Below are 14,982 nucleotides of genomic sequence, written 5' to 3' on the forward strand. Positions count from 1 at the left end.
AATCTGTTGTTTTCAAACACCAGTCTGAGACACCTCTCTTTGGGGGGAGGTGTGTGTGTGTGTGTACACCTTTATTCAGATTGGTATCCGTGTTAGCAGCAGAACAAAATTTGAGTCTAGTCTAGTAGCACCTTTCAGACCAACGAAGTTTCATTCGAGGTACAAGCATTTGTGTACAAGCATACTTCTTCAGATAGTAAAGAAGTGTGCTTGCACACAAAAGCTTATACCTCAAATAAAACTTTGTTGGTCTGAAAGGTGTTCCTGGACGCAAACTTTGTTATACACCCAGGTGGGTAGCCGGTCTGAAGCAGCAGAACAAAGTTTGAGTCCCGTCAAGCTTATACATGAATGCTTGTACCTTGAATAAAACTGTGTTGGTCTTAAAGGTGCCACTGGACTCAGACTTTGTTTTGTTATACACCTTTATGTTAAAGTAATCCTGATAAGTTAAACAGTTAGAAGTCTGGAGCAGCCAGTGAAGTTGTTGGGCAATAAATTGTGGAAGGACAAAAGGATTTCACTCAATGAGTAAATAAATTGTATGGATATCGTGATGGCCTGTACCATACATAGCTTTAAAAGAGGATTATAAACAGATTTATGGAGGATAGGGCCATCAATGGCTGCTTGCCGTGATGATGGTGAAAGGGAACCCTCATTTCTAGAGACAGTATCGGTGCTAGGAGGCAGCGTCACAGGAAGGCTTTGGGCTCTGTGCCCTGTTAGTTGGCTGCTGTGTGGAACAGGATGCTGGACTAGATGAATCACTGATCTACTCCAACAGGGCACGCACCTTTTATATTCTTATGGCAAGACAAGAGGTTATGATGAGCCAGGGCTCTATGTATGTGTGTGTATATATACACATATCAAAATTATGAGCCAAGGTAAATCCCATCCTGTGCTGAGAAATTTTGTGACTTGTATGAATGATGCAGCTTAAGGTGAAAATATGCAAACTGGCTCATTTCGCGTAATTTGTTCTGAATTTGCTGATCATGAATATGGGTAAGATGCAGGATACTGAAGTCCTGCCACCCAGCCATGGGAAATCTTAAACACCCATGAGGTCTAAGCATGGGAAGGAAGGAAGGAAGGAAGGAAGGAAGGAAGCTTTAGTTCCCAGGACATGGAAGCTTGCACTTGGTACCACATTCTGGGTTTTTTCCTGCACTCCCATGGAGTTGCAGTAGACACATACAGGTAGCAATAGAATGGGCATTAAACATTACACAAGATAGTGTGTGAAGATGACTTTGCTCTCCTCTTGGTTTTGTAGGTACATCCCACGACTGGCGGCTGCGGTGTGGTGCTGTTGACCTGTACTACACGCTGTTCGGTCTCAGCAGGCCTTCCTGTTTGCCGCTTCCAGAACTTGGGTTGGTCCTTAACCTAAAAGAAAAGAAAGCTGTGCTGAACCCCACCATCATTCCTGAGACGGGGTCAAGTGGCCCGGAAATGGCTAGCAACCCAAACAATCTGGGACAGCTCATTGGCTTCCAGAGCACCGTAAGCAGTTGTCGTACAGCCCTCCCCCAAACTCATTGTTTCTCAGTTTACCAAGCACAGTCTGGCTTCCTGGCATCTCCATCTTTATCTCTTTTTGCTTCATCTCGCCCTTTGTCTGTTTATTTACAAAATATATATGCTGCCTTTCTGCCCAATCATGTTCACTAAGGTGGCTGTGTGATTAAACGAAGATCATTAATCCAAAACTAAAATACCTAATATTAGGCTGCAGGAACAGCTGTTAAAACATAGGGCTGGAAAGAGGGGTGGGGGGGGTCATCTGAAGATCAGGTATAATACTGGGAGGTTTCCAGGCCCCACCTGGAGGTTGACAACCCTGGGTCACTGAGGAAACACCCGATGAAACAAGTGATAGAACGGAATGAATATTCCTGAGTCCCATAATTTTGGTGCCACAACTAAGAAGTCCCTCTCTACTGTTCTGTTGCTCTTTGCAATGCCAGACATAAATCAAACTTCATTCCATAAGAATTGTCATTGTTCAGAATGTCCTGGGTTTGGGACAAGGTTTTGTTTTGTTTGTTTTCGTTTAGTAGGAGCAATAGCACTGGTGCTCCGTCCAAGTTTTGCTTCCAGGTATTCGGAACCACTTCTGCAGCAATTCCCCTCTTGTGGCATTGGCTGAATTATCTCAAGGTCCATACTGCGCTGCCAGTGGGGTTTGACAGTGTTTTGGGGCTATCTGAAGATTTTCTTGTTTCCTCAGGAGCATGATCATCTTGTTAAAGAAATGGTAGCCATGCCTCCTGCTTACCAGCAAGGGCTGAAGAGGAAAGCTGACACGCCCCTGGGGTCGCCTCTGGAACCAGGCCAGATCCTGGAGAAGATCGAAGACAGTAAAGTCAAACTCAAGATAAGGGTGAGTGAGTGGCAGGCAGGCTTTGAGCTTTGGGTGGTTGGAGGGTAGTAGCCAGTCAGTCCCCCTCGAAGCCTCTTAGCACTGGCCCCCAGTCCCATCCTGCTCCTGACTGTTGTGAGAGATCCCACCCCTTTTTGAAATACAAACTGCGAAAGAAGGAGGGCAACAAACTCATGCCTAACTCTTGATACCTCCCTGGGCAGATTGAAATCTGGCTTTACTTACACCACAGAACACCATAACGGGGAACGGCCAGGACCCAACGTTCCCCCCACCCAGCTATCCTTAAGAAATGCCTTGCTCTACAAGCTGGATGCTGGAGACCAAGATGACAATGCTGGAGACCAAGATGACAATGGACAACCATGAAAAATTGTTGTAACCAATGTTCCCTCTAAGCTGAGTTATTGTGAGAGAGCTCACCATTTTTTAGCCTCCAGCTCACACATTTTTGTCTTAACTCAGGAAAGCTGGCTCCAGAGCAAACTTATTTATGCAGCTAACAAATCGCTCGCTCACAACTTTAATGCCACTAGCTCACAAAGTAGAATTTTTGCTCACAAGACTCCTCAGCTTAGAGGGAGCATTGGTTGTAACCCATGTAGGATTTAAGACGAAAATGAATTTTGCATCCCATCCTGTGCAGACTCAAGCATGACTGAACCTGTCCATTTCAGTACTGGGAGGTGGGAAGGAGTTGATTTGCATGTTCTCCCTGGAATAGTTTTTATTTATTTATTTATTTAATTAATTAATTTGTTAGTTGCTCAATCCCTGCAGCTCTGGGCAATGTACATCATTCATAAAAACATCAAGATAAAACAATTAAAACATTAATAAAAAATTTCAAACAAAAAGATGGTGTATATCAATTTGTCCCCTTACAGACTGCAGGCCGCTTCACGGGCAGGGGGCAAGAGGGTAAAACAGATAAGGAAAGCAGCTGGGGCAGAAAGGGTGTTTTGGGAGGGCAGCAGTTAAAGTGCATTAATTGGTGCTCCCCAAGCAACTGGATTGTGCTTCTTTCTCTTCTAGTTCTCAAACTCTCAAGAGGAGGAAGAGATTGATATGGACACTGTTCATGACAGTCAGGCTTTTATCTACCATCATTTGAACATGCTGGAAAGACCGTCAACACCAGGTTGGTTCATCTGGCTGCACACAATCGTCAGTGTTGTGCTCATAAGCATCCCTGTTCCTTGTCTGTGTTGATCATAATGATCACTTTCCCCAACCTCTGTTTTGTCATTCAAGTAGAGCTCTAGGCATCATTATGAGCTGAGAACTTTTATTTGATTTCCTATGCCCAGGGTAGTTGGGACAGCCATATAAATACTTCAGTGTTGCTTTAGGGTATTCTTACGAGAGACCCTGTTCCACATTCTCTCTTGCAAGATGTTATGGCAAACCGCAGGTTGTGACATCTCTGTTCAGAGACACCAAGTGTTGTGAGGTAGCTAAGGGTCTCGTTTCACAGATGTCTGATTCAGGGAGAAAATACCTGCTTCCATGATCCTGTGGCAGAGATTGAGTTTGAAATCAGATTTCCAGAGGACAGTTCAGGAACTGCTTGGTTACTGAAAATCTTTAATATGAATGCCTAACTCACTTTGGTATAGTGGTTAGGAGCATGGACTCTGATCTGGGAGAACTGGGTTTGATTCCTCACTCCTCTCCATGCAGCCGCTGGTGTGACCTTGGGTCAGTCATAAGTTCTTTCAGAGCTGTTCTCTCACAAGCAGTTCTCGGAAGAGCTCTCTCAGCCCCACCTACTTCACCGGGTGTCTGTTGTGGGGAGGGGAAGGGAAAAGAGATTGTAAACTGTTCTGAGACTCCTTTGGGTAGTGAAGGCTGGGTTTTAATTCCAGTCTCTTCTCCTTCTTTGTCATGGGCCAACAGGACTGCAGCTCATCTGAACAGTGTGTGGATGAACTGAGACCCAAAAGTGGCCTCTGAGATGCTTATGCCTTTTCAGATTTGACAAGGTTCCAGCTATGACTAGTGTTTTCCCTGTTCTAAAGCCAGTTTTTCTAGCACACTCTTATGCTGTCTCCATTGGGATCTTTTAAAAAATAAGTTTGAATTGGATTGTTTTTATTTTGCTAGGAATACTGAGCACATATGTTCTGGGAAGGCTTAAGCAGTTTCCCCCCCACACTGACGGGACCTCCTTTCCACCACCACCTATCCTTTGTCACTGATGGTTTGAGAACAATGATTAACTGGCTTTCTTTGGCACATTTATAACAAGATATGATACATCTTGTTATAGGGAATTGGATAAACGTATGGAGCAGAGGTCCATCAGTGGGTATTAGCCACAAGGTATAGACAGGAACTCTCAGTCTGGGGCAAGGGATGCTCTGTAGTCTTGGTGCTGGGGGGGGGGGCAACAGTGGGAGGGCTTCTAGTGTCCTGGCCCCACTGGAGGACCTCCTGATGGCACCTGGTATTTTTGGCCACTGTGCGACAGAGTGTTGGACTAGATGGGCCATTGGCCTGATCCAACATTGGCTTCTCTTATGTTCGTACAAGTAATTGTCATGTTATGTACATTTGAATCTGAAAAATCTGTCCTAATGTTTGCTAATAAAGTATGGCAGCCAGATATCCTAAAGGGTTACAAATCACTCCCATCAAGCAAAAAGTGAAAGAAAGAAAATTTCAGATGGAAGGAATGTTTCCAGGCTTTCCCAGTGTAGGTTCCTGAAAGTAGAAGGTCAGAGAAGTCACAAGAGTTAAGAGATTTGTTTGTTTGTTTTTAGTTAAAGCATTTTTGCCCTCCTGTCTCCGAAACTAGGTTGAAGTCGAGTTATAACGATGAAACCATTAAAAATCCATAAAAACTAACAAACATAAGCCCTCCTGAATAATTCCACCATTCACAACGTGTGGGATTTCAACAAAGTGAAAGCCTTTGTGACACCTTCAGAAACAGGAAGCACAGAAGAACAGTCTTCACTGGGATTTTGGAGACTTACTGATAGAGCAGAGTTGAATATTTGCTTCCATGTTCAGTTTTCCTACTCTCAGGTTACTGTTAACATGTGGACAGTTATAATTTTCATACCAACAGCGGTGCTAACTTTTTAGCTTTTGACAAATCAGAAGCTACTTTTGAATAGGACTACGATTCCACTTAGAGCACTCATGTTTTTTTAAACTAAACAGAGCTGTTTGGTGAAACTAAGTAGTCTGTTGCAAGCTGTTTTCCTTCACTGATAGTGTTTCTGTTTCTATTGATCGATAACAAAACAGAAATAACTTGTGAGTGAATTAACATTGACCAAATAAATCCAGTTTTCCCAAATATGATAAGTGATGTGCCTTGGAAAACTATAAAAACACAAGAAATACAAACCACTTTGTAAGTGTGCCAACAGCTGTCATACCCTGCACCCCTAGTGTAGGCCCGTCAGAACTTCCGATGAGGGGCATGGATTACTGAGCCACATGTTAAGGAGAGGTGCAGTGAGGATCTATTCCCCATGACAGACAATCCCAAGTCAGATCAGCACTGGTGTTGTGGTTAAGTGCACGGACTCTAATCTGGGAGAACCAGGTTTGATTCCCCACTCCTCCACTTGCACCTGGCTGGATGACCTTGGGCAAGCCATAACTCTGGCACAGCTGTTCTTGAAAAAGAGCCGTTTCTGTCAAGAGTTCTCTCAGCCCCACCGACCTCACAGGGTGTCTGTTGTGGGGAGGGGAAGGGAAAGGAGTTTGTAAGCCGCTTTGAGACACCTTTGGGTAGTGAAGGGCGGAGTATAAATCCAATCTCTTCTTCTCTTCTTCTTCTGGTGTAGGAGGCTCTTTTAGACAGTAGTCCCTCTTGAGCCTAGAAAAGCCTTTTTCGTAGGAAAAGATTTAATGCGTGAATCATTGGGCCTGTGGCACCTCCGCTAGAACACAGTAGTCTGATTGCTGCCCCTGGACACTGGGTCCCCCTCCCCCAAACCAAATTCTTTTGTTTTCTGCCAACCCCTTTATTTCAGCAGTACCTTGGTTTCGTTTATTGTCTTAGCCACTGGCCATGGTGCAAGCAAATATGCTTAAGTCCTTTAGAAGGTCAGTAATTCAGCTGACAGAGACTTTTTTTTTTTGCAGAATGGCTAGCTTAGAATTTGGTTTTCTTGGTGTATCAGATGTGCTGGGGCTGAGCTATGAACCCAAGGTGCCGCCTAGTGTGTATCTGGAGAGCCAGTTTGGTGTAGTGGTTAAGTGCGCGGAGTCTAATCTGGGAGAACCGGGTTTGATTCCCCACTCCTCCACTTGCACCTGGCTTGATGACCTTGAGCAAGCCATAGTTCTCTCAGAGCTGTTCTTGAAAAGAGCAGTTTCTGTCAGAGCTCTCCCAGCCCCACCCACCTCACAGGGTGTCTGTTGTGGGGAGAGGAAGGGAAAGGAGTTTGTAAGCCACTCTGAGACTCCGAGGGAACGGCGGGGTATCAATAACTCCAATCTCCTCTTCTTCTTCTGTTTCTTTAGGTAAAAATGAATGGGGAAGGGGGCTGTGAACTAGTGTGGTTTTTTTTTAGTGAAGCCGATGTATCCCATCTTGTGGCAATGAGTCCCAGAGATCTGTTCTAAGGGTAGAGATTAAAATACAGACTGAATATACCCTGAAGAATCAGAAGCTGAACCTTGTGATATTGGGAGTGGCTTGCTGGTTCTTTGTTTTTAAAAAAGACGAACAGGGCCATGCTATGCAGTCACTCCACTCTGAGCCCTTGACTTCCAGTGAACTTAAGGAGGAGTGCAGCTAGATTTTAGCCCGTGAAAGGAGCTTTGATTCTCCAAAGCGCAAACCCCCAAAACCTTGTTGGTCTCTAAGTTGCTACTGGACTCAGATCTAGGTGTTCTACTGCAGGCCAACACAGCTATCCTCTGCAAGGAGTGAAGCCCTTCTTAGTATGGACACTGTTAGTGCAGTATTGCTCCCACTAGTTAGGCCCTTAAAAATGACTTGACCTGAAAATAGGCTTAAGGTTTCTTTCACCAGATGTCCAGTGAGCCCTGGAGACAATATGACCATAGACAATTTCAGTGCTTTAAAATGAAGTGCCGTTGTGGCAAGCACAGTCCACAGTGAGGCCTTGTATAAAAATGCAGGGAAGCGTCCAAGTGCATAGGCCAAGAAGTAGCTCTTTCCCCGATGTTTCATAATACTCTGTTCTGTGCTATTTTCATACACCCTTATGGGGGGTATAAAGTTATAATAAACAAAAGATGCTGGCGAACTGCGCCAGAAAGCTAACAGATGTTGCTTTTGGGACACTTGTGTCGACCAGCTGTGCACTCCATATTGTTCCTTGTCAAGTATTCTGGGATAGAAATGGGCTCCGTGCAAACAAGCGGCGTTTGGGCCAGTTGGACCAACGTGCATGTAAGAGCACAGGCAAAGAGAGCTATTTTGGGAGTCAAGTTTGTTCAGAACGGCCCTTGCTCCTCGAAGACTATGGGGTCATCTCTTACTTCTGCCAGTGAACCTGCACTGGGGGTGGGGTGCTTTAAAGAATTATGGCCATGGCTGACTCAGGAGGCCTGCCTGAATGGAAATTCCCACCTGCGGGCCTAACCGTTCCAAGTGCTTGCCTGAGCCGCTGGTTCTGCCTTCTCCTCACTGGCTGGCTGCTCCTCTTGGAGACGTGATGCTGCCATGCCCACTGCCCTCCCCTCTGCTGCCTGTCCAGTCCTCTGGGGCCCATGCTGAGTCCCTGCCAGCTGTGGTGAGTCTGAAGTGGCCACTCTCATGGCTGCCGTTGGTTTCTTTTCCCTCAGACATGGGTCTGGAGCAGTGTTCCCTCTAAGCTGAGTTAGTGTGAGCCAGCTCACAGTTTTTTAGCCTCCGGCTCACAGATTTTTGTCTCAGCTCAGGAAGGAGGGCTCCAGAGCAAACGAATTCATGCAGCAGCCAAATCGCTCGCTCGCCACTTTAATGCCAGGAGCTCACCAAGTAGAATTTTTGCTCACAGGACTCCACAGCTTAGAGGGAGCCTTGGTCTGGAGTCCAGGGGGTGGGTCGTTGGTAGGTCCATAGCCAGGTCCACCCCTGGACAGAGATATAAAACATTCTAATAAAGTGGTCTCCAGTAAACCTGCAGGGTGTTGTGAGGATAGTGTTTGACACACTGATTTCTTGTCTGCAGAAGAGTTCAGAAACTGGTTGTACCTTAGCTCACAATGGTGATCTTAAAAAGGGCAGGGGGCAAATTCATAGAGGGTGTGGATGGGTGGCTAGTAGCTGTCCTCACTTCAGGTGCAGCATTCAGCTGATGACTGGGTTCTGGGAACAAGCACCAGGGATGGCCATCGCTGTGTGTACCTGACATGCCATCTGACTAGCTAGGCAATGTACCAGGCTGGATTTACTTCACTCATACCCCACTTTTCTCCCCAATGGGAGAAAGGAGCTTGCAACTTTCTCCCCATTTCTATCCTCACAGTAGCCCTAAGTGATAGGCTAGGCTGCATGAGAGTGACTGGCCCAAGGGCACCCAGCGAGCTTCCATGGCAGAGTGGGGATTTGAAACGGGGTCTCCCAGATCCTAGCTTGACATTTTCACCAGACTGGCTCTCTGTGAACACACACACACAAAAAGGAGAATGATCCTGTCCACCCAGATCTACATTTCATGAAGATGTCTTTCATAAGCCCGGAGAAGAGATGACTCAGAGGTGATATGATCACCATCTTCAAGTACTTTAAGGGCTGTCACATAGAAGATGGTGTGGAGTTGTTTTCTGTTGCCCCAGAAGGTCGAACGGGTTGAAATCAGGCCCGTAGCCAGGATTTTGTGTATTGTGGGGCAAAAAATTTTTCTGGTGGGGCTAGTGTTCTCAGTGCAGAAAGAAAAGCCAGAATTCTGAGTATTATGACTCAGCTACTGTGGAATCAAGCCTTTTAAAATCAAAGCATAGAGGCTTCTGCAAATCTTAGTCCCAGAGTGTGACAATAGCAGGCTGAAAAGGGAGGGAGAATTAATTTTCTGGTAAATGGTAGCCATGGCACGTGAAATACTTACTTGGGTTTGGCCAGTAAACTCACTCCAATTTGTATAAAAACACATAAAACTATTTACAGAAACAAAGGACAAAAAACACATAGATGGGGAAAGAATGTATACAGTTCAGCAAGGAATGCAATCCAAAACAAAAAACCTAGCTGGCTATTCTACTCACTGCTTTTCCTATCAGGCACATAGCTCTGGCATCTCAACTGGCGTTCCTGATGAGCAGAGTCTTCGGAAGCATAGACTGAAGATAGCTTCGAGGCAGTTTCTTCTCTCTCTGGGTCTTCTCAAGCTATCTGTTCTACATAGGTGTTCTTAACCATTTAGCAAGAGAAAGCTGTTACCAGGATAGATCTCTAACTTGCAAACTGTCAACCACTTTAGATGACAGTTCTCAGCTGTTGCAAGTTAATCTTCTGTCAGCCTAAGCAACAATTCTGATAAGCTGGCAAGTGGAGGACTGGAGGTGATTACTTCTATAGTCAAGAAAGCTAACATTTAGGCAGAAAAACTCTCTTAAAGGAGATCAGTTTCTTGACACAGAGTTAGAAGGGATACTAGAGGTCACCTTCCTCCAACCCCCTTGCTCAGTGCAGGAATGAGTCAACTACAGCACCTCACTCTGCTTAAAGGAGTGCACATCTTTTAAAAAATGTTTTTAAATGATTGAAAAAAGCATTTACAGGAGACATTCTTGTGGGGCTGGGCCTTTAAGAAAGGGGCGGAGCCTCTAAAGTCCCACATAGCTACAGGTCTGTTTGAAATAAAATCAAAAGAGCTTTCAGTTAAACATTAGGAAGAACTTCCTGACAGAGTGGTTCCTCAGTGGAACAGGTTTCCTTGGGAGGTGGTGGGCTGTCCTTCTTTGGAGGTTTTTAAGCAGTGGCTAGATGCCCATCTGACAACAATGCTGATTCTGTAAACTTAGGCAGATCATGAGAGGGAGGGCAGAGGGGTTGCATCAGTGCTTAGTGCTCATAGCGCTTCCTTACGTGCCCAAGGAAATGCCGGTCACCACTTTGGGGTCAAGAAACAATTTTTTTCCAGGCCAATTTGGCCAGGGAACATGGAAGGGTTTTTTGACATCTTTTGGGTATGGAGCAGGGGTCAGTGAGAGTGGGAGGTAATTGTAAATTTCCTGCATTGTGCAGGGGGTTGGACTAGGTAGAGGTCCCTTCCAGTCTATGATTCATCATGATTTGTGTATTATAGAAAGATGTTGGCACACTTGCAAACTAACTGGTAATTTTTTCCATGTTTTACATATAAAATTTCCATTGTGCACTCTTTGTTCCATCCCCCCAATCATCCTGAATGTCCCAGTGTTAAAAACTGTTTCTGTTCTATTTTATCATCACTCAATAGAAATGGAAACAGTATACCTCAAGACAAATAGCCAATGTCAAGAGTTCTTAATTTTATTGATGTTTAAATATGCTTAGGGGAAAAATAGGGCACTGAATACCATAGTAAAGTAGTTTTTTCCCCTTTTAAAATCAGCTTCTTATTTGTCAAAAGCTAAAAATTAGCACCCTTTTGCATTCCTCCAGTCAACTGTTGGTCTAAAAATTATAACTCTGTCCTGAATACAGTAGCTTTCAAAGCATCAGTTGAAAATCTTTTAAAGCTGCTGATGTCATTCAGGATCTGACTCCTAATATGAAAAACAGATTTTTATTTGCTATTAAATCTTCAAACACAGTAGGGAATGTTCCACCCTCAACACGGTAGAAAGAACCCAACGGGCATGCTGTATTTCTCATTGTAATTCTGAACGCCAGTTTTCAGATTATTTTGCCTAGTGTGAGAAGGTTTGTTCATCATGTTGCATGAGGAGGTAAAAGGAAGTCTTTGTACTTGAGCAGTTACTTGGGAGATTTATGATTAATTCTTCTTAACTGGGCTCTGTTTTTGTTCTGTCCTTTCCCTGAGGAACCTCAGGGTGACATGAATGGGCATCGTTGCTCCCTCATGTGTGCATGATCATACACTCCCAGCCAGTGCAACCTCTAAGCTGTGGAGTCTTGTGAACAAAAACTCTACATTGGCCTCGGCCACACGGGCAGGAAAATGCGGGGGGGGGGAAGTGTGGCTGTTTGCCCCGGAGCAAAATAACACGCGGTTGCACGATCAGACATCCCGTGGAGGTCCCGTGGTTAGGGGGCAGGTGCCGATTACAGGATGATCCTGCAGCACGGCAAAGATGCGATGCGGCGCGATCACACCAGCAATCGCTAGGCGTCGCTTCCGTGGCAAACGGGATGGATTTTGTTTTTAAACTGAAGTTTGTGCATACGCATGACTGAGCAATCATATCTGCACATCCGAAGGCGGGTGGTGGGCTTCCCGGAGAGGGCGACAGACGCTTTCAGACCCCAACAGAGCTCCGAGGCATAGCCAATGGAGGGGGAGGTGGGCCCCTTCGTCACAGCCGCTCTAACCGCCTGCGCGACAGTGGCCATAGCGACCCTCCGGAGGCAGCAAGCCCGGCTGCAGTGCGCATGCGCCGTTGGGCACTTGTGCATATCCTGTGGAGACTTAAAAAAACAAACCTGTTCCCGACGGGACATGGGCGGGCACCGGATGCCACGGGATTCCACCGGAAACGCGATCAGGCGGCCGCCCTTGCCCTGCGGTTTCTGGAAACTAGTACCTCCAAGGTACTAGTTTTTTACCGCGCATCTTCAGCGGGAAGCCTCGGGTGAGCCACGGGAGCTCTGCGCTTCCCAGATGTGGTGCTGTGATCGCGCCCGGAAAATCCGCCTATCTTCCGTCTCTGTAGCGTGGCTAATGTTCCGTGTGACCGGGGCCTTTGTGAGCTACTGGCATTAAAGCTGTGAGCGAGCGATTTGGCTACTGCATAAGTTAGTTAGCCCTGGAGCCATCCTTCCTGAGCTAGAATGAAAATGTGTGAGCCGGAGGCTAAAGAACTGTGAGCTATTTCACACTAACTCAGCTTAGAGGGAACACTTCTCCCAGTAACCCTCTGAAGCAGACAGCACCTGGTGCTGAGGCCACCTAGTGAGCTTCCTGATGTCAGCTTGGGTCTCCCTGATCCAAGTCCGACAGTTCACCCCCGTGCACTGTGTCGCTTCCCTTTGTAGACTTGCCAGGAGGGCATATGAGAGGAGGATTTTTCGGTGGCAGCCCCACAGTTCTGGAACAGCCTCCCCAGGGAGGTGCCTCAGGCCCTTTCACTTTCGATCTTCAGTAGGCCGTCGAAGATGGCTTTAAGACTGCACTTGACTAATTTAGTTTTTTATTTATTGGTAGTCGTAATTGAGATTTTAAATTGTGGGCTTTTATGCATCTATTTTATTGTTGTTGTATTTATACTGTAGACAGTGTTGAGCTCTGTAAGATAGAAATGCGGCTAACAAGTTTTAAATAAACAAATATGGAAATTTTATCTACTAGTAAATACAGTTAAAATCAGGATTGTTGATACGAGTGCCTTCAAGCATCACATCGTGCCACGAAGGATAGGTCTGTCAGTGGCTACTGTCCATGACTAAAGCAGACCTCAACATCCCAGAGCAATACTCCTTCTAAGGTCTTGCGAGCAAAAATTCTACTTTGTGAGTTACTGGTATTAAAGTTGTGAGCGAGCAATTCGGCTACTGCATACATTTGTTTGCTCTGGAGCCATCCTTCCTGGGCAAAGACAAAAATGTGTGAGCTGGAGGCTAAAAAACTGTGAGCTAGTTCACACTCACTCAGCTTAGAGGGAACATTGGCCTAGAGGCAACTTCAGTGGAAGTCCTTGGCGTCTCTGCCCTGTTGTTGGCCATCGAGAGAAACTGGTTGGCCTCTGTGTGAGACAGGATTCTGGACTAGATGGACCACTGGTCTAATCCAGTAGAGCTCTTCTTATGTTCTTATGAGACCAGGAAGTATACATAACTTCCTGTCTCTTCCTTCTCCCCCTCTCTCACCATCTTGGTGTTATATGGGAGAGAATCCAGCCCCTCTACTCAGCAAAGTTTGAAGTGTTTAAGAGTGTCCCTATGGAAACTACCTTTCATATTGCAGCAAGGTTATTAAAATGAATAGGATGTGAATGGAATCTTAAAGACTAACAAGAGTCTGCTTTGTGGATGCACCTGACCAAGTGAGCACTAGTCCACAAAAGTGGATGCTGGAATAAAATGTGTTAGTCTTTCAAGTGCTGCTACAAATCCTGTTTATTTTTGCTGCGATAGAGTAACACAGCTATCCCTTTGGAATTATTCAAATGTGGTTGTTATGGTTGGAATATCCAGTGGGAGCCAAGAGCCTCAATAGTCATGAGGCAGCACCCAAAGTTGGGGTAGACCATAATGCACGCCCTGGATCGCCCATGTTCTTACTTCTCTTAGTATTATCGTGAACTCTGTTCTGGGATATCTGGGGACCAGTTGACCCTCTCAATGGGGAGAGCAGTTCTGATTCTAAACATCTGTTCTGCAGAGAGAACTAATAATTATGTTGGCCTCTGAACATCCATAACTGAGGGGAGGTGCCAAGTGAATAGGCTAGTATAATGCATATTCTGTTCCAAGGAATATTACTAACCACTTCAAATGCAAACTCCAGGACCTCACCCTTCTGTGGTGGTTTTGGATGGTTACTGAGAATCCTTGATTCGTTCTCTTGTTTCCTGAACCATCAGGGAGAGCAGAGTACCCTTTAAGAGCAGCAGGGCGTACACTGCCAGTATGTTCTCTTAAGAACAATAGGAAGGAAGTGTTTTGGAACAGATTATTAATCACAACAGAATTGTGGATGATAAAAGGGGAGCTGTTCATATATGTGGAGAACGAGGGATGCTGAAGTCCAGGGATCACAGGGAGATGTACTTGAGAATGGCATCTGAGTCGTGGAAAGAAATTTATTACCATTTGTTGAAGGGTGTGTTAATTTTTTTTGGCAAGCCATTGATGTGTTCCCAGTGGCTAACTTCAAAAGAAAAGTGACTACGGTTTTTGGATGGCATGGGACAGCAACCCAATGAGTCCTTAATTCTGATATTTTTATATCGAGAAATGTAAGTGGTGGTTCTGTCTGAGAACCTGTTTTACTGCTTCGGGTTCAAGATGTATGAGATGCCTTCCCACATGGCCTTTTCCATGTGTTTTGATGGTTTCTGTGACAAAACACTTGTAAGCACATTTGTAAAGTTAGTGTTATTAGAAGTTTGGAAAAATATCTCATGGCACAGAAGTGGATATACCTAGGTTTTATTACCTGGAATTAACATGAGACTTAAGAATTTATCTTAATTTGGTATTTGTGCTAATTAACTGCAAGAACTTCCAGACTTTTTTGTTAGTGGAAATCTTTTCCCTTGCTCGAAAGCTAGTTGAATCCAACTCTAGAGATGTGGTACTCAGCTCTGTTTCCAAGCCGAAGAGCCAGTGCTGTCCGAAGACGTTTCCGTGGTCATGTGGCCAGCATGACTAGATGGCAAGGCACACGGAACGCTGTAACCTTCCCACCGAAGCGGTACCTATTTATCTACTTGCAATTTCTTCCTTTCCAACTGCTAGGTTGGCAGGAGCTGGGGCCAGAAATGGGAGCTCACTCCATCACGCGGCA

The 14,982-nt window shown here is 45.4% G+C and overlaps 1 protein-coding gene across 1 annotated transcript in view; it reads left to right on the plus strand.

The window, feature by feature from the left end:
• The window catches only part of TAF2 (TATA-box binding protein associated factor 2), a gene marked incomplete at its 5' end in the record, with an annotated part of 78,964 nt that overhangs the window by 50,184 nt on the left and 13,798 nt on the right, over positions 1–14,982 (plus strand). Inside the window, 3 exons of the mRNA XM_015419949.1 lie at positions 1,283–1,512; positions 2,240–2,392; positions 3,428–3,533. Of these exons, the coding sequence (XP_015275435.1) occupies positions 1,283–1,512; positions 2,240–2,392; positions 3,428–3,533 (489 nt within the window). The remainder of the gene's footprint in view (positions 1–1,282; positions 1,513–2,239; positions 2,393–3,427; positions 3,534–14,982) is intronic.

This window comes from Gekko japonicus, unplaced genomic scaffold (genome assembly GCF_001447785.1).
Source record: "Gekko japonicus isolate JY-2015 unplaced genomic scaffold, Gekko_japonicus_V1.1 scaffold3969, whole genome shotgun sequence".
Taxonomy (NCBI): Eukaryota; Metazoa; Chordata; class Lepidosauria; order Squamata; family Gekkonidae; genus Gekko; species Gekko japonicus.